The sequence below is a fragment of the Pan troglodytes genome, chromosome 5, assembly GCF_028858775.2.
Source record: "Pan troglodytes isolate AG18354 chromosome 5, NHGRI_mPanTro3-v2.0_pri, whole genome shotgun sequence".
Taxonomy (NCBI): domain Eukaryota; kingdom Metazoa; phylum Chordata; class Mammalia; order Primates; family Hominidae; genus Pan; species Pan troglodytes.
The window spans coordinates 31,811,758-31,831,490 of NC_072403.2; the positions used below are offsets into that span (position 1 = coordinate 31,811,758).

The 19,733-nt window shown below is 37.4% G+C and overlaps 1 protein-coding gene across 5 annotated transcripts in view; it reads right to left on the reverse strand.

Moving 5' to 3' along the window:
- Positions 1-394: 394 nt before the first annotated feature.
- SLC17A3 (solute carrier family 17 member 3) overlaps positions 395-19,733 on the reverse strand; it is a 29,319-nt gene continuing 9,980 nt past the window's right edge. For 2 of the 5 annotated variants that reach the window (XM_016955017.3, XM_518284.7), the window contains 11 exons: positions 17,552-17,763; positions 17,115-17,348; positions 16,943-17,030; positions 10,474-10,560; positions 6,049-6,167; positions 5,749-5,910; positions 5,338-5,467; positions 5,095-5,242; positions 4,664-4,754; positions 674-810; positions 395-592 (listed from right to left, as the gene is read on the reverse strand). In XM_016955017.3, the coding sequence (XP_016810506.2) occupies positions 676-810; positions 4,664-4,754; positions 5,095-5,242; positions 5,338-5,467; positions 5,749-5,910; positions 6,049-6,167; positions 10,474-10,560; positions 16,943-17,030; positions 17,115-17,348; positions 17,552-17,763 (1,406 nt within the window). In that variant the 3' untranslated portion in view covers positions 395-592; positions 674-675. The remainder of the gene's footprint in view (positions 593-673; positions 811-4,663; positions 4,755-5,094; positions 5,243-5,337; positions 5,468-5,748; positions 5,911-6,048; positions 6,168-10,473; positions 10,561-16,942; positions 17,031-17,114; positions 17,349-17,551; positions 17,764-19,733) is intronic. The other 3 variants (XM_063812170.1, XM_024357073.2, XM_016955018.3) reach the window with 2 other exon arrangements.

A 19,733-nucleotide genomic window follows, 5' to 3' on the forward strand; every position in this document is an offset into this window, starting at 1 on the left:
TGTAGAAAGCTCAGCCATCTGCACACCCTAAAAGAGAGACTGTCAGAGATAAACACTGCCTGACTCTACCTATCTCCCTTAAAAATCTAGCAGAAGCCAATGGACAAGGGAGTACAGGATGCAATCCATATGGGTCAGCCTCTTGGAGCCTGAGCAGGATGGAAATAAATGGAGGACATACAGGGAAGAACACATGGACAATACCCAACCCAATAAATAGAAAGTAATATTAATTTTCACAAACAGGAAAAATCATTGCCCTAGTGAGGTTGTCACCCCGGATTAAAGGTTTTAAAACATTGTTTCTTGTATCCAGTAATGGAATCTAACATACTGGGTCCCACACAGCAAGCCCTCTTAATCCATTGTTAATTCTATGAAGATGACAACTGCATTCTTAGTTATTATTTTATTTGAATTTTTATTCATCTTACATTTCTCTCAAAAAAAAGTCTGAATAAAATAATGAACTGATCTCATAATTGAAAAGAGCCACAGGAAAAAAAAATCTTTTCACTGGTATTTTCATCACGGAAGCCTTCTATTTTATGCAATACGGTGCCTAATGACTTTTCCATCCAAGGTGGGATAACTAAGAAAGGAAAATGATATAGAATTTAAAACTTCAGCTTCTTCTATGGCTATAACCATGCATAAAATCACTATCCTTTACCTTCATAAACGAGTGAGTTTTCTCTCTTTAGCCCATTCTTGGACATCTGCTTCTCCAAATATGAGGTAGAAGAGTAGTCCTAACAGGTTAACGGCAAACAGCAAGAAGAAGACATTCCTCCACCCAAACTCAGGGTCCTGGAGACACAAAACCCCAAGTATATATTACCTCTTTCATATTTTTCTATGAAACATTATATTAATAGTTCAGATGACAACATTCACTGGTGGGTTTCCTTGTAGAAATTCATTTCCTGAAAGTGGCTTGATAGTTAAATGCAAAGGATTTCAAAATACATTCAGTGTTCCTAATAAAGGGTATTTGGAGAACTTTGTGATTAATCTACATAAATGCATTTGTCACTGTTTATCCAAGTGCCATACATTTTCTCTTTTGCATGAATCTCGACTATATAAACTATGCTGAGAATCCTTTCAAGATTCTTCTTATGTTGTGCTGGAATTGTGAAAAGATTATGGGCTTTTGAGCTATACATGTTTAAGTTTGAAGAATTCTGATTGTTCATCCTTATTGTGGAAAGACTTATGCTAACAGATTTTCAGCTTGTTAGGGAATGAAAATAATAAAATTCAATTTTCACAACTGATGTGAGAATCAACAGTTAAATGAGTTTACAGCATATGAAATACCTATGCATACATCACACACTTAATGTTTGCTTTCATTATCCCCTTTTTGGCATGATTATGCAAATGAAAATTTTTAATGTATAATTATTTACAATTTTCTAGAAATTTTGTTTTTTTAAATCAATTAAATTTTAAAAGGAACTATTTTATCACTATTTGAAATAGATAACCAGAATTACTTGCCTTTAATAAAAAACAACCATAATGAATGCAATGAAACCAAAACACTGTTATTCTAGTGAAAAGAAAACAATGTTCATAGCAGCCTTATTGATAATAGCCAAACAACTCAAATGTCCATAAAAGTACAATAGATAATTTGTGATTAGCCACACAATGAGACACTACACAGCAATAGAAAAGAACAAGCTATTATAACATCCAATGGATGAATCTCAAAAACATGATGGATGAAATAAGCTAGGGTAGGTACTATATGATTCCATTTCTATGAAAGGCAAGAATGGGAAAATATAATCTATGAAAACAGAAGTCAAGGTAATAGTTACAACCAGGAGGGGTACTGAATGGAAAGGAGCACAAAAGAACCATCTGGGTGATGGAAATATTCTTTTCTTTTCTTTTTTTTTTTGAGACAGAGTCTCACTTTGTCGCCCAGGCTGGAGTACAGTGGCACGATCTCGGCTCACTGCAGCCTCCGCCTCCTGGGTTCAAGCAATTCTCCTGCCTCAGCCTCCCGAGTAGCTGGGACTACAGGTATGCAACACCACATCCGGCTAATTGTTTTGTATTTTTAGTAGAGACGGGGTTTCACCATGTTGGCCAGGATGGTCTTGATCTCCTGACCTCGTGACTGCCTGCCTCGGCCTCCCAAAGTGCTGGGTTTACAAGTGTGAGCCCACCGCACCTGGCTGGAAATATTATTTTCTAAAAAAAACTTTTAGGCTTAGAGGCACATGTGCAGTTGTGGTATATAGGTAAACTCATGTAATGGGGGTTTGTTGTACAGATATTTCATCACCCAGGTACTAAGCCTAGTCCCCAATAGTTTTTTTTTTCTGACTCTTTCCCTCCTCCCACCCTTCACTCTCAAGTAAGATCCAGTGTCTGTTGTTCCCCTCCTTGTGTCCATGAACGCTCATCCTTTTTTTTCTACTTATAAGTGAGAACATGTGGTATTTGGTTTTCTGTTCCTGCGTTAGTTTGCTAGGATAATGGCCTCCAGCACCATCCATTTTCCTACAAAAGATATGATCTCATTCTGCATAGTATTTCATGGTGTATATGTACCATATTTCTTTATCCAATCTGTCATTGATGGGCATTTAGGTTGATTCCATGTCTTTTCCATTGTGAATAGTGCTGCAGAGAACGTAAGTGTTCATGTGTCTTTATGGTAGAATAATTTACATTCTTTTGGGTATATACCCAGTAATGGAATTGCTGCGTAGAATGGAAGATCTGTTTTTAGCTCTTTGAGGAATCACCACACTGCTTTCCACAATGGTTGAACTAATTTACACTCCCACCAACAGTGTATAAGCGTTCCCTTTTCTCTGTAACCTCTCCAGCATTTGTTATTTTTGACTTTTTAATAATAGACATTCTGACTGCTGTGAGATGATCTCATTGTGGTTTTGATTTGCATTTCTCTAATGATCAGTGATATTTAGCTTTTTTCATACCTTTGTTGGCTGCATATATGTCTTCTTTTAAAAAATTTTTATTTTATTTTATTATTATTTTTAAATTTTTTTATTTCCATAGGTTTTTGGGGAACAGGTGATATTTGGTTACATGAGTAAGTTCTTTAGTGGTGATATGTGGGATTTTGGTGCACCCATCACCCAATCAGAATACACTGAACTGGATTTGTAGTCTTTTAACCCTTACCCCCTTCTGACACCTTCCCCCTGAGTCCTCAAAGTCCACTGTGTCACTCTTATGCCTTTGCATCATCATAGTTTAGCTCCCACTTGTGAGTGAGAATGTATGATGTTTGGTTTTCCTTTCCTGAGTTACTTCACTTAGAATAATAGTCTCCAATCCCATCCAGATTGCTGTGAATGCCATTAATTCATTCCTTTTTATGGCTGAGTGGTATTCCATCATATATATGTATACCACAGTTTCTTTATCCACTCATTGATTAATGGGCATTTGGGTTGGTTGCACATTTTTGCAATTGTGAATTGTGCTGCCATAAATATGTCTGTGCAATTATCTTTTTCGTATAATGACTTCTTTTCTCTGGGTAGAAACCCAGTAGTGGGATGGCTGGATCAAACAGTAGTTCTACTTTTAGTTCTTTAAGGAATATCCACACTGTTTTTCATGCTGGTTGTACTAGTTTAAATTCCTACCAATAGTCATCCAGGCCAACAACAATGGCCAACCTTGCAGGAGTAAGGTAATATCGCATTGTGGTTTTGATTTGCATTTCCCTGATCATTAGTGATGCTGAGCATTTTTTCACATGTTTTTTGGACATTTAGTAGGGAAAGGACACCTTATTCAACAAATAGTGCTGGGATAATTGGAAAGCCACATGTAGGAGAATGAAACTGGATTCTCATCTCTCACCTTATACAAAAATCAACTGAAGATAGATCAAGGACTTAAATCTAAGACCTGAAACTATAACAATTCTAGAAGATAACATCAGAAAAACCCTTCTAGACACCGGCTTAGGCAAGGATTTCATGACCAAGAACCCAAAAGCAAATGCAATAAAAACAAAAATAGCTGGGACTTAATTAAACTAAAGAGCTTTTGCACAGCAAAAGAAACAGTCAGCAGAATAAACAGACAACCCACAGACTGGGAGAAAATTTTCACAATCTATACATCTGAGAAAGGACTAATATCCAGAACCTACAATGAACTCAAATAAATTAGCAAGACAAAAATAAACAGTCCCATCAAAAAGTGGGCTAAGGACATGAGAAGACAATTCTCAAAAGAAGAACGTGTATGTCTTCTTTTGAAAAGAATCTGGTCACGTTCTTTGCAAACTCTTTAAAGGGTTCATTTGTTTTTTGTAAACTTAAGTTCCTTGTAGATGCTGGATACAAATTCAAAGTATTGCCCAAAACTTAGCAGGTTGGCATTTATGCATGGAATCATTATCCCAAGACACCTATGCAGCTGTGTGGTTTCAGTTTCAAAGACAGCAATCACTATTTAGTTCTTTGCTTGAGAATGAACCAGGCTTTAGGTCACCAAAGAAATGATTCTATATTTTTCTTTACCAGGTTCATCTTAATGACAAATTACCCAAAATTTAACTTTATTTTTCAGTCTTTGAATACATGCTATCACCTTTATAAGTGGATTTAGCAGAGCATCTTTGGAGTCCTTCATGACAAAAAAATTGTACCTGACTAAGAAGAAACCCGCTGACAGTGGGTACAATGACAGGTGCTATGCTCGAAAATCCTCTTGATGCTCCCATGAGAAAACTGGAATACCTGTGGGTGACAGGAATGTTCCGGTCTAGATCCAGAGATGTTTGACAGTATCCTTCAGCCCTGATCCATGTATGAATCTATAACTCAATTATATTTCACAATTATATATAATTATAATTAGACAATTATATCAAAAAGGACTTGCACTATGTATATTCAATGAGAGGGATGAGGACAAATCAATACCCCTTCCTCAACATACCTGAAAAAAATGGCCACAGGTCTATCTGTGGTTCTTCCCCTATGGTTTATTCATTTCCTAAGTTTGGGGATCCCAGAAAGCTGAAAGCTAAATCTTTTAAAGAAAATGTGAAACTGATAGTGGAGATCAGAGTCCTACCTTGGAGCAATATCTAAGACATTGATATAAATCCCTGACTGACACAATGTGCTTAATCCGCATGAGAGCGTCAGCAAGGCAGTTGCTGTGATATAGCCGGAATTGAGGTAAGGCAGAGACACAATGAGTGCTGAAGAGGGGAGACTTCCTAGGAAATGAAGAAGAAACAAATTAAACAGTGAGATGCATTCTTTGGCTGTTGTATGCTACGCGAATTATCTGACCCTCAAGCTCTGTTCTTACCTAAAATTGTGGCAATTTTCCTCACAGTGATGAGTCTAAACTTTTTGGTTAGAAGGAAATCTGCCAGATAGCCTCCCACCATGCCTATGACCCAGGCAACAATAAAAGGAAGGGCAGATAGAAGTCCATTCTAAAGAGAAAAGATTGAGTAAATTGCCATAATAAAGGCAGTGAGACCACAACTTTTGTTGATAAATTACTACTAATAATAATGACATTCTGAAATCATACTTTCTTAGGAAAATCAGTAACCTCTTAAATCATACCCCAGAAAAGCTACTGGCATGAGTATTAAATATTAGATTATTTTTGGTAATAAGAAATACATTTCTCAGATGGAATGATTAGTGAGGGCAGAGTAATTGGTCAGCCATGCAAGCAGGAGAAAGGAAGGGAAGGAAACATACTCACGTCTCTGATGTTAACATGGTACACAGAGCTGATGTAAGTTGGTATGTATACAACCATTGTGCTAACTAACCATTGATGGCTGAAACAGCCTAAACATATGGACCAAATGGGTAGAGATCTGAGCATAGCTTTGATGGGAAGAGGCTGCTTAGAAGACCTGACCTGAAAACAAATTTACTGGTCATAACGGTAAATCCGACAGATGCTCACACACTTAGTCACCCTTAAAAATCCAGATTTAAGGCCTCAAGAAAATCCAGATACAAGGTCTCAGAAAAGTGTTGGTGTCTTTATATGTACCTGTTGTTTCAAGGAGGATATGATGTATTCTTTTTCTGAGGTGCTTATCCATGGATAGGAAACGGGGTCATCATAAATCACAACAAACCAGAGAAGGCAGCAGACACAGCCAACACCTCCTGTAAGCACAGGGTAAATTTGGTAAATGGGCTGTTTTCTGCTTTTTGGGTGAACTTCTTTTATGTTGGGATATTTTCTGGTATAAGTTCTACGAAAAGCTCATGTTCATTATATCCCTTTTCCATTTCTGAAACAATTCACCCATTTTACATTTCCTGTTTATTTGTGTGTGTGGAAATTACAGAGCCTAGAAGTGGCACCACACTTGATATCTCAATATTTTTAATATTAGCCATTCTGATAGGTGTGTGGAGATATCTTATGGTTTTTATTTGTATTTCTTAAATAACTAAGGATGAGTTGAGCATCTTTTCATGTGCCTATTTTCCCTCTATCTTTTTTTGATGAAGTGTCTTTGCCTAATTTTTTTTTTTGGTTTTTTATTATTGAGTTTTGAGAATTATTTACACATTCTGAATAAAAGTCCTTATTATACATGTGTTTTGCAATTATTTTCTCCTGGGATCAGCATGTCTTTTTATTATCCTAACAATGCCTTTTGATGAGGATATATTTCTAACTTTGATGAAATCCAATTTATCAATTAATTTTATGAATTATGCTTTTGGTGTCATATTTAGGAAATCTTTGTGTAAATAAGAAAGATTATTGCCTATGTTTTCTTCTAGAAGGATAATAATTTCAGGTTTTATATTTAGGTCTGGGATTCATTTTGGTTTAGTTTTTATATATGATCCAAGGTATGGATGGAAGTTCATTTTTTTGCATGTGGATATCCAATTTTTGAGCACCTTCTGTTAAAGAGACTATCCTTTATCTATTGAACCTTTCTCAAATATCAGTTCAGTTTACTTTATATGAAGTAAATAGAATCATGAGTCTATGATTCTATTTTGTTTCATTGATCTATTTGCCAATCTTTATGTCAATACCACTCTGTCTTAAAGACTATAACTTTATAATATGTCTTGACATCAGGTAGTGTTAGTCCTACAACTTTGTAATTTATTTTCAAAGGTGTTTGGCTATTCTAAAATCTTTGCATTTCCATAAAAATTTAGTTTTCAGTGCACAGCCCTCACATATCTTTTGGCAGGTTTATCCCTATGTTGAATATTTTTTATGCTATTGAAAATCGTACTGTTCTCTTTAATTGACATTTCTAATTATTTCAGCTTTTCTACATCTGAAAACATCTCTATTTTGCATTTGTTTTTGAAACTTTTTTTTTTCACTGGGTCTAGAATTCCAGGTTGACAGGTTTTGGTTTTTGTTTCTGTTTCGGTTTGTTTTTTTGCACTACTTTAAAGATGTTGTTCCACTGCCTTCTCTCTTGCACTGCTTCTAACAGGAAGGAATGCTGCATTCAGCATTATCTTTGTTCCTCTCTCTATAACACATCTTTTAGCTTTGGCTACTTTAAGATTTTCTCTTTACTTCTGGTTTTGAGCCATTTGATTAGAATGTAACTTGATGTAGTTTTCTTCATGTTTCTTGGCCTTGAGGTTCATTGACTTTTTTGGATCTGTGAATTTATAGTTTTCATCCAGTTTGTAAAATTTTTGGCCATTGTTTCTTCAAATATTTTTGAAAAATGTTGTTTTTGTTCTCCCATCCTACTTTTCTGTTTTGGGCACTCCACAACTTACTGATGTTCTCATTTTAATATTATAATTTTCTCTGTGTGGTGTGTTTTGGATGATTTCTATTGTTGTTTTTAAGTTCATTAATCTTTTATTTTATTGTATCTAATCTGTCATTAACTCCATTCGGTGCATTTTTCATCTCAGATACTGTACTTTTCATCTCTATAAGTTTTATTGGGTCTTCTTTATATTTACTATGTCTCCACTTAACTTTCTGAACATACAGACTTATGCTATAATGTAGCTATAGTAACTATTTCAATGCCCTTGTTTACTAATTCTAAAATCTCTGTCAGCTCTGGGTTAGTTTTGATCAATTTATTATTCTCTTCATTATAAGTTGTATTTTTCTCCTTTTCTTCATGTCTGGTAATCTATGGTTGGAGCCAGACATTATGAATTATATCCAGCTGGGTGCCAGATAGTTTTGTATTCCTGTAAATCTTATTAAGCTTTGTTTTGGGATATGATTAAATTATGTGGAAATAGTTTGCCCCTTTTAGGTCTGGCCATCACCATTTGTTAGAGAGATCCACAGCAGTACTCCCTGTAAGACTAATAATTTCTCACTACTGAGGAACAACATTTATGAGTATTCCATCCAGTGACCCATGAATTATGAATTTTTCAGTCTGTCTTATGAAAATGAGTACTATCTCTGATTTTCTGTGAGTGTAGGCACCGTCCTCAGCCTTCACCAATGATTTTCCCCTGCCTACATGAATGAATGAAAAAGTCCTCTTTTTCATTCTTGATATTGGTTATTTTTCTTTCCTTTCTGTCTCTCTCTCTGTTTATCTCTCTTTCTCTCTCTCTCTCTCTCTCTCTCTCTCTCCATCTGGCTAAAGATTTGTCAATGCTATTGATCTTTTCAAATAACCAATTGTAGATTGAACAAAATCTCTTTTTTGGTTTAAATCCATTAATTTCTGCATGTATTTTTTTTTTTTTTTTTTTTTTTTTTTTTTTTTTTTTGGAGACGGAGTCTCGCTCTGTGGCCCAGGCTGGAGTGCAGTGGTGCGATCTCGGCTCACTGCAAGCTCCGCCTCCCGGGTTCACGCCATTCTCCCGCCTCAGCCTCCCGAGTAGCTGGGACTACAGGTGCCCGCCACCACGCCTGGCTAATTTTTTTGTATTTTTAGTAGAGAAGGGGTTTCACCGTGTTAGCCAGGATGGTCTCGATCTACTGATCTGCCCACCTTGGCCTCCCAAAGTGCTGGGATTACAGGCGTGAGCCACCGCACCCGGCCTTCTGCATGTATTTTTGTTATTTTCTTCCTTCAGTTTGATTTAGGTTTACTTAAATCATCTTTTTCTAGGTATTTTAAGGCATAAGCTTAGATCATTAATTTGAGAACCATCTTTCCTAATATAAGCATTTAATGTTAAAAGTTTCTCTCTAAGCATTGTTTTAATTACATCCTACAAAATTTGATATATTGATTTTCATTTTCATTCAATTTGATTAAAAACTTTCCCTCGTGTCTTTTTCTTTAACTCATTGGAAGTATGTTGCTAAGTTTTTAAATATTTAGGGTATTTCCAGAGGCTTTTCTGTCACTCATTTCTAGTTTAATTTTATTATGTTCAAAGAACATATTTTCTATTATTTTCAACTCATTTAAATTTGTTCCATCTTATTTTTGTAGGCCATAAATTGTCTATCCTGGTGAATGTTTGAAGCACACTTGAAAATAAGTACTCTACTGTTGTTGAATAAAATGTACTTAATCTGTGTTCTTATTCTATTGATTATTAAGAAAATATTGAGGCCTCCATCTTTAATTCTGGATTTGTTGATTTCTCCTTACTCTTCTATCAGTTTTTGCTTCATGTATTTTGAAGTTCTGTCATTAGGTGCATATACATTTCAGATTGTTATATCTTCTTGTGAATTGGTAATATTACTTGTTCTGAAGCCATTCTTATCTGATATTAATATATCCCCCCAGTTTTCTCTTGATTAATGTTTCCATGGTAACTAACATCTTTGTTCCCTGGACTCTGTACAGTCCCAAGAACCAACAGGACTCTATCTCTGCCCTCAAAGAGCTCACTGTCCAGAAGGGGAGTTAAATGTATAAACAAATGAATGCAAACTAATGAAAGGTTTGAAAGTAGAATGTAAAAGCTGCTAAAGTGGAAGTTATGGAGGGAGCAGTTCTTTCTCGATTTCTAATAACTAAATGGAAGGCTTTGGGACAAATGCGGAGATTGGCAAAATTCATCCCCTTGGTGTTTCCTGTTTTCTCCTCTTTAAGAAACTTGAGCCTTACTCAGGATGCCTTGCTCCTGTGCTACTCAGGATGCCTTGCTCCTGTGCTACTCAGGATGCCTTGCTCCTGTGCTTACTCTGAGACAAAACCCACAGCAGCATCTACCTCTCTGGATTTCTTCCTTCCGTGTCTTACCACTGACCTGCAAGCCTATCCCCTACTGCCTTCAAAGGCAGCAGAGTATGACTGATTACCCTGTGATAATAACACAATGTGGTGGGTTAATAGCACTTTATAATAGGCAGGAGAACTTCCAAATTTTTTTATGGCATTGACTAATTATTCCCTTAGATTAAGATATTTGGTTTTCTAGGATTTATCTGTCTTGACTCATTTCCTTTGGAAAACTATACACAAAATATACTTACTGAGGAGAATCTTTCTGCATATGAAACTCTGGGAACTGGGAGATAGTAGCTTACCAAAGATATAGAAGACAAAGGGCCACCCAAGGGTTTCACTAATGAAGCCACCTATGAGGATGGCAGTAAAGCATCCCAGTAACATTCCTGCAAAGAGAGAGAAAGTAAGCTGTGGGACTCTAGACTTCCACCTGGCAAACACATACAGATTGATAGATGACATATTATAGAGCAGTAGCTTTAAACCATAAGGAGACGAGCATATTAGAATGCACAAACTTCAAATTTATGATTTAAGAACATATAATTTCATATGTTCTCCTGACAGCACATTTTTCTGGTAGTTCCCTATAACATAGCAGATGACTGTCATACTTCCTCTCATGTTCTTTTAATTACACAAGTTATATATGCTTATTGTAAAAGTAAACTACTACAAGGAGCCAAAGTTCCCCTCATGTGCCTTCCTAGCCATTCTCACTCGTCTCTCTAAAATTAACCATTAGTAACAATGTGTTATATAATATATAATTGCATACCTTTTCTTTTCTGCACACATAAATAATATATATCTACACATAGTCATCCTCTTGGTAAATGCATTACGTAATATGTAGACAGAAAGCTAGATTTTTCTATAAATGTGCTAATAAATATTTTAACTTTTATAGCTTTTCAGAATGTTCTAATATGGTAGGGCATGTTCCCTTTTTATTACTTTTTCAAGCATTTCTAGGTGATTGTGTTTTTTATTTTCCAGATGAACATTAATATTAAGCCATCAAATACTATATATGTGTATAGGTATTATCATTTTTAAGTAAACAGGATCATAATGTTTCTATTGTTTTGTGACTTCACTTTTTATTCAACAATTAGTCTTGTAAGCGTTTTTATGTCATTCTAGAGTCTACGCAGTTACTCTGAACATAGACATAATTTATTTCTGCACAATAGAATAGCAGAAGTGGACTTGCTAGGTCAAAGTCTAGATCAAAGGCTACGTGCATTTTAAATTTTCGTAAATACTGACAAAGTACCTTACTAGAAGTGTGTAGTACCAAATTAAATTGCCAAAAATATTGGAGTTTTTTTTCTCGTCTCTTTGACAGCATTTAATATCCTCAAAGGTTTTTTCTTGTTGTTGTTTCTTTTTTTGTTCTTTGAGACAGAGTCTTGCTCTGTCACTCAGGCTGGAGATTTATTACAATGGTGCAATCACAGTTTACTGTAATCTCAAACTCCTAGGCTCAAGCAATCCTTCCACCTCAACCTCCGAAGAAATGGAATGACAGGTGCATGCCACCACACTTGGCTAACTTAAAAAAATTCTTTATAGAGATGGGAATCTTGCTGTGTTGCCCAGGCTGGCCTTGAACTCCTGGCCTCAAGTGATCCTTCCATCTTGGCCTCCCAAAGCACTGGATTACAGGCATAAGCCACCATGCCCAGCCCCTCAAAGTTTTTAAAAGTTGCCTCTCCGGCCGGGCGCAGTGGCTCACGCTTGTAATCCCAGCACTTTGGAAGGCCGAGGCAGGCGAATCACGAGGTTAGGAGTTTGAGACCAGCCTGGCTAACATGGTGAAATCCTGCCTCTATTAAAAATACAAAAAATTAGCTGGGCGTTGTCAGGGGCGCCTGTAATCCCAGCTACTGTGGAGGCTGACGCAGGAGAATTGCTTGAACCCAGGAGGCGGAGGTTGTAGTGAGCCGAGATTGCGCCACTGCACTCCAGCCTGGGCGACAGAGTGAGACTCTGTCTCAAAAAAAAAAAAAAAAAAAAAATTACCTTTCCAATATTAATGAAAAAGTGAAAAAGAGAGCTAGGGGTGGTGGCTGATGCCTGTAATCCCAGCACTTTGGGAGGCCGAGGTGGGAAGATCAGTTGAGGCCAGGAATTCAAGTCCAGCCTGGGCAATGAGTAATATCCTGTGTCTACAAAAAACAAAAAGTAAAAAATTATCCAGACCTGGTGGTGCCTGACTGTAGTTTCAGCTATTCAGGAATCTGAGGCAGGAGCATCACTAGAGCCTAGGAGTTCAAGGCTGCAGTGAGCTGAGATCATGCCACTGCACTGTAGCCTGGGTGGCGAAGGGAGACCTTATCTCAAAAAAAAAAAAAAGTAGAGTAAATAATAAAGAGTATCCCATTTTAATTTCCTTTTTCATAGTAAAGTTGCACGTTTTTCTATCTTTAACTATTATTTTTTATTTCTTCTGTGAACTGTCTGTTCATAATCTTTTTATCTTTGTTTCTTTTGCTTGTTTAATTTACAGAATCTTTATGTATTGTGAATGATCCTTTGTCTGTATGCTGGCTGCAATTATCCTTCCATCTTTAATTTTTTTAATGTTGTGTTTTGTAATTCAGCTGTAAGTTTTTACGGAGCCAGATCTCTCATTCTCCTCTATAATGACCTCTACGTTTACTCTTTTGTTTAGAAGATCTTTTCCCACCACATAACGTAAAAAAAAAAAAGAAAAAAAAGTCACTTATTTACTTGTGTTGCCTCATTTAAGCCCTAGTAGTCAGATTTATAATTAAGTAAATAGAAAAATTAAATAACTTGCCAAAGGTCACATTGTTAATAACAGGGGAAGGTAGTGTTGGAAATGAGACTGCCTGACCCCAGGCCACAGATACATGGAGATGGAAAACAGCATCTTTTTCTACCACTAAGTCCACCAAATTTGCATCTTTTCCTTGAACTCTCTGCCTTTGCTTTGACTATAATGGGGGACAGGTTCCTGCATTGCATCCATCCAAAGCCAGATCCCTTCTTGTCCTCTGGACCCCATCTCCTCCAATCTATCCCAGGTTTGGACTCCTAAGAGTTTGTATTCTCTCTCTGCATCCTCACTTCCCTCCTCAACTCTTGAATGTTTCCCATAATTTCTGAGTACACAAGCATATGTTATTTGTGAACTTTTTTTGGAGGGGATGGAGTCTCATTCTGTTACCCAGGCTGGAGTGCAGTGGCATGATCTCGGCTCACTGCAACCTCTGCCTCCTGGGTTCAAGCGATTCTCATGACTCAACCTCCTGAGTAGCTGCAAATATAGCTTCCTGTGGCTCATGATAAAAACAAAACAAAACAAACCCTTCAGAACCCCCTTCATGCACTTTGACATTTCTCTGCCTCTCTTCAAGGCAAAACTTCCCAAAAGGCTGTGCTAACTGCCTCCATTCTCTTTCTTCTTGTTCTTTCCTCAGCCAACTCCCAACACACCTCCATTTTCACTCTCAAAACACTGACACGGTTCTTGTTAAGGTGTTTTGTGACTTCCACCCTGCTGGACTTGTGGCCACTTGCTCAACCCCAGCAGCATGTGGTACAGTTGGCCTCTGACTGACTGTTGTCTTGAGGCATCTGTCACACACACCTACCTTGTTTTCCCACTGCCTCATGGGAAGCTTCTCAGAACATTTGCTGGCCTGTCATTCTCTTCTGTCTAAGTCCTGAATGCTGGAAGTCCTCACAGCTATTCCCTTGATTTTCTCCTCTTCTCCATCTATGTTCTTTCTCTAGGTGGTCCTGTCCAGGACCAGGGCTTTAAATACCATTTCTATTGAAACACTGAGGAATTTTCAGTATGTCCTGTTTTTTCTCATGTCGCTACCAGATTCCAAATTATAAGCCAATCTCCATTCAGATGCCTAACAGTTCATGGCTAATAGTTGATTTACATTGGCTTATTTAATGCTCAAATACACACACACAAATACATATACATGCATTCACATCTATCATAGGTTGATATCACATGTATCAACCTGTGTGTGAGCTGTATCATATATATGTTCATATCTAAAGTGTATTTGTTTTGTTTTTATGTTTTGGGCTTCATTAAAGTTGTATCATCTTGGATGTCTTTTTCTAAGACACTGTAATGTGTTTGCTGTATTATATGAGAATATTCATTTCTACCTTAGAAAATAAATAAATTCACCTTATAAGACATTAGTCAAATATCATAAGATGTGTTGGGTATTGATTATAACAAAGTCAGTAATTTGAGAGATATGGATAGATGAGATTCATAAACTATGTAAATTAAAGATAAGTAATTTACTAAGAATACCATGTTTACCTTTGAACATAGATATAAAAGGATATGAAGACTAAGAGACAAATAATATTAGTCAGGCAATGATTTTAAACATGAGTCTCTGAACATTCATGGAGGTTTACAGGCACTCAATCAGGGAAGCACTGAAGCTTGTGAAATTCAAATGTGGCCATCTCTTCCCAATTCTGCGTTCAGTGACTTGACTGAATCTTGAAATCAGCTATGGTGGGAGTGTTTAGAGCACAGAAACTGATAAATACTTTAAATGAGCTTATTTTCCCCCCTAAAAAGCCTGTTTAACAACACAGCACTGCTGACTCAATATTTGTCTGGGCCTAATTCAGTACCCACTGGAGATACCCATTCTGTCTCCATGTGCTCAAGAAACACAAAGCCATGGCAGTTAGTTAGTTCTTTAGGGAATGGAGCTGTGGCCAGCAGCACTCATCCTTGTGTTTTTCCCATACAGCAAGTGCATGTCATTGGCCCTGATGCCTTTCCTCTGGACACCCCTGTTTGAACCTCAACTCTGGTTCTCAGAACCACACCATCAGTGGTAAGGCTGGTGCAGCAGAAAGACAGAGAAAGGATGTTTGAACACTTGAACATTCTGCACACTTGATTCAGGTCATGCGATCCTTCTACCTGCTTGTACTCTATCTCACATGGGTTAACATACCCCATTTCCACTCCTCCCCCTTACTTTTTACCCTGTGTTTTAAATTGACTGTAACTGTGCAATTACAGCACCTAATGTGGTCTGTGAGCCTATCTGTTCTATGACCTCTGGGATAGCTTGTCTGGTAGTGTACCTTAGGCTACCAAAGTATCAAGGCATTTTCCTCCATGATAGACGTGCTTTATTCATACAACATTTGTGTTTCTAAGATTAATCTATGTTGTTTCATGCAGCTACAGTTTCTTCATTTTCACTGCTGTATGATATTGCATTATTTTTAGATTAAAGGTGTTTGGGTTAATTTTTCTTATCAACTATTAAACCTGCCTTAAATATGAACTACCAGTTCTGTTTGGTCTGCTCAGTCCCTTAAGTTACTAAGCTCCTTAAGTGGCTGCAAAGTTTCCTATCTACAATAGGTGCACCTTTCTAGGCTCCCTTAGAAGATACAGTACACCGTGTCCTAGAGGCTGGCAATGCTTGAGCCCTTCCACTAAAGGCAGGTGCCTTCTGGGGTAGTCCTATGCCAACCTTATGAGCTGAGCAATTCCATCCACCAGTACAGTCTGCAGAGGAGCCCCAGGATCATCAGAAATGGCAATTTCTATAAGATCTACTGAGGAAAGCAGGCAGGTTCAGCTCACTCCACCTGCCGATGGGATTCTCCAGTGGCTTTCTGTTGGGTGTCTTCAGACAATCATGGGCTCTATGCTCTCTAAACTAGGTTTGGAGGCCAGAAAGGATCACCTGCCTGGAGCCTCTGAAACAGCCCTTCAACACCAAAGATGAGAAAACTTCTGGAACCTGCACCCTTTGTAGGCTACTGAGATTCGTCTAGATGCTATCATTTGACCTATTCTGGTTGTTCAGTCTCTATATACTCAGAAGTGAGAGGAAAGGGAGTTGCTACTTTCCATAAGGTCACTGTCTTCAGTCCAAGTCTTTTAACTTTTCTTTCATGCTTTCCATCTCCTGATTTTCTTGTGCTGTATTCTGAGATAATCCCTCAGTGTGATAAACAAAGTGAATTTTCTGATTCCAAGTTCTAAATGGCAGAGACTAATCCTCCAGAATTGTGAGGGCTTTAGAGTTTGCTGTCAGTCAGGGTGTGTGTGTAGCTTATTTTCTGGACTTGAAGGGTCCCTGGCTTCTTGGTACTCATAAATTAACTGGAGAGTTACCCTTTTGTTTCTCACCCAGCACCCACTTTAGCAGTCTCCTGTTTCTTAACCATACACTGTCCATTTTCCACACTTCCCCAGTATAACTTAGACTTCTTCCTCCAGAATATTCATTCAGAGCACAGTATCCAGGCAGATCATTGTCAGCAAGCAGTTCTCAGGACAATTGAGAGCAACTCCAAAGAAGATTAAGTTGAATCTTGACCTTCCACTGAATAATAGTAAACTCCCAAATGTCAGGAATTAATATATAAAGATAAAACCATATAAACTGAAGAAAAAAAAGCATAGGTGGAGTTTTTTTTATAACCTTTCCATCTATGACTCAAAATCCAGATGCCATGAAAATGATCAATTTGAACACATAAAAATACTTTTTAAATGCTCCAAGTCATAGTAAAGGCAAAGTCATGCCACAAATGACATCCTAGGGAAAATAACTGAAAGTCATGTCATAGACAAAGGACCAGTCTTTTTAATTTAAAAATACTTCACTGACATTGAGCAGATGATGAGGAACTACACAATGAAAAGTTGTCAAGGAACCCAGTGGGAGAATGTTGGATTGTAGTGTACCCATTTGGATTACATGTCCTTACCTGATAAAGCAATGCTGCAGAGTCTGCTTCGTTCTTGTGGAGGGCCCCACTTTTCCCAAATTGCAAACTGACCCCCAAGTATTGAGGACTGAAATTAAAATGATTAGAGTTCTTAATGTGTGGTGCCATGTAGAAATTCATATCCAACTCAGATTTATAAAATATTGGGTACCTGGCTTAGGCCCTGGACTATTCGAGTTACAATGAGCAAGACTATTCCAAAGTCAGCGGCCGGAGGGATGCATAGAGTGAGAAATGAAGTTGCAAACAAAGAAATGCCAACCACTCGCTTTGTTCCTACTCTTCCAGCCAGGTATCCACTGGGAGCCATTGTCAGTATGCCACCATAGCCAACAGCACCAAAGATGATGCCTTGGATTTGAGGAGACCAGTCATACACAGGAGCCTTAGAGAAACAGAGAATGCTGTAGTAAACCTTACACAAAAAGGTTCTTACATACCCTAGAAAGCTTCTTTAGACCTTTTGCTTGCTTTCAAATCACTATTTTCTACATTAAAGTTTTTAAACATACATACTCTAGAAAAATAAATATCCAAGCAAACAAACAGCAAAAAGAAAAGCACAAATTTATATCTTATGTTGCTTACCTTTGCAGGAAGACTCTTTGGGGCTTTACTTAGGCCACCAAATGAGTCAACAGGCAGCCCCTCAGAGGAGTCATTGAGCTGGGATTGAGGGCTTGTGCTGTTGACCATGGCTACCATGGTGATGTTCATGATGACATTTTGTGCTATCGTTGTGAAATTGCAGAAATGTAAGACGAGGGCTATTCCATAGCGAGCAGAACATAAACTTGGAACTGGAAATATTATGACATCATATTAGTGTTTTTTAAAATTGAGCTAACATTAGTTTTTCACAAGATATGATTTAAAAAGTACCTGATCACTTAACGATTTAAATCATTACTTAAATGACACTTCTGTTGGCTTTATGAAAGGAAGATACAAAAGGAGATCACTGAGTTGAGCTAAAGGACGTTTTATACCACAGCTTTGTAGAGCCTAACTTGATCTCGGGGATTCTGTTCATCCTAGAATTTTGTATCTACCATTCCTAGGTCATTGTGTTCTACAGTTGATGAAATTACTCACAAGTAAATGCATATACATATGTGTGTGTGTGTATATGTAACACATATATATGAAAAGAAAATATATACATATGAATATGTGCACATATTTAAATAGCTACATATAATTTATAATATATTACATATACTTTGTATGTATAATTATATATACATGTATAGCATATAATTTATATGTGACATGTATTGTTATATATAATGCACTATATATTATGTATAATATGTATAAATTTTATGTATGTAAATGAAATGTAAGTTACACTTTGAAGAGAGTTGTCCATTGGTATAGGTGTATTCCATTCACATCTTCAAGTATTGAAGATATACTTTCATTTAAATTTTGAGATTAAACTCCAATGAAGATTCTCTCATTAGAGAAATTGACACCCACAAACTATGAAAAAATCAAGCGAAAAATAGTGGAAAAAGAAATGAGCACAGCATTCAAATAATCTGTATTTGTACAGCCAGGAAAGATGGCAACTAAAACGCAGAAATCTCATTCTCCCTTTTCCAGATCCTGGCTAAATTGTCCAAAAAATGTAGTAAAACATAGGAAAATCAGCATTTGTGGTTGAAATTAAAGAACTCTTCAGAAGTTAAAATCTGGGGAAAAAATCAGATGAGATTGAATGGTATAAAAGTTTCAAAGGTTAGGTCTCTACTCAACTTCTTAAAAAGTCTTGCAACATTATATTAAGTGAGTAGAAGGTATCCTGGCAGAACACAGCTAACAGTCTAATTTGAAGAGCAAATAAAATATAAAATGTATGAGCCAAGAAGCTGTATTTATCTGGGCTCAGATTTATTACACAAGGACTTCAGGCAGAGCAGCTCTTTGGAACTCTCTCCAACCCTTTCACTTTTTTCTGTGTGGGAAGAAAAGGGACTTAGATCAATGAGATTGGGTAAATAAATGGAGCATGTGTACCCTTTCACTTTTTTCTGCGTGGGAAGAAAAGGGACTTCAATCAATGAAATTGGGTAAATAAATTGAGCATGTGTAGCTCTGTATCTTCTCCAGACTGCCTGGAAGCTGTCTACTCTCCTACCATGTAGCTACTTTAGCAGAGCAAGCCTGGGATTATCCAGTTCACCCTATGCTTGGGTGGATAAATCTATCCAATGCAGGAGAAATAGCAGGGAGCTGGATTGACCACTCTTCTAGGCCACGTCTTCCAGTCCAGATTTGACATCTTCAATCAATCATCGAACAAAACACTCATCAATCACCTCCAATATTGGGCCCTAGAAGTGTAGCAGCAAACATAGCACACAAATAGCCCTGTGTTTGGGGACCTCACATTCCAGAGAGAAGCACAAAATATGAAACACAAACAGTAAATCAAATAATGTATTAGAAGGTGATAAATGCTGTAGAGAAAATAAAGCAAGAAAGGAGGAAGTCCCAATGACATACCAGAGAGGTGGTCATGCTGACCTCTGGGGAAAGAACATACCAAGTAGAGGGAACACCCCTGGAGCTGGTTGGAGAGCGCCTGGTATGTTCAAAGAATCAAAAAGAGGGGATTATGACAGAATGGAGTGAGCCAGGGGTACAAGAAGAGATGTCAGGAAAGCTAGATCATGGGGCCTGAATTGTTCAAGACATGTGGGCCATTGCAGGTACTTTGGCTTTTACTTTGAGTGGGACGGGGGCCACTGGAGGGTTTTCAGCA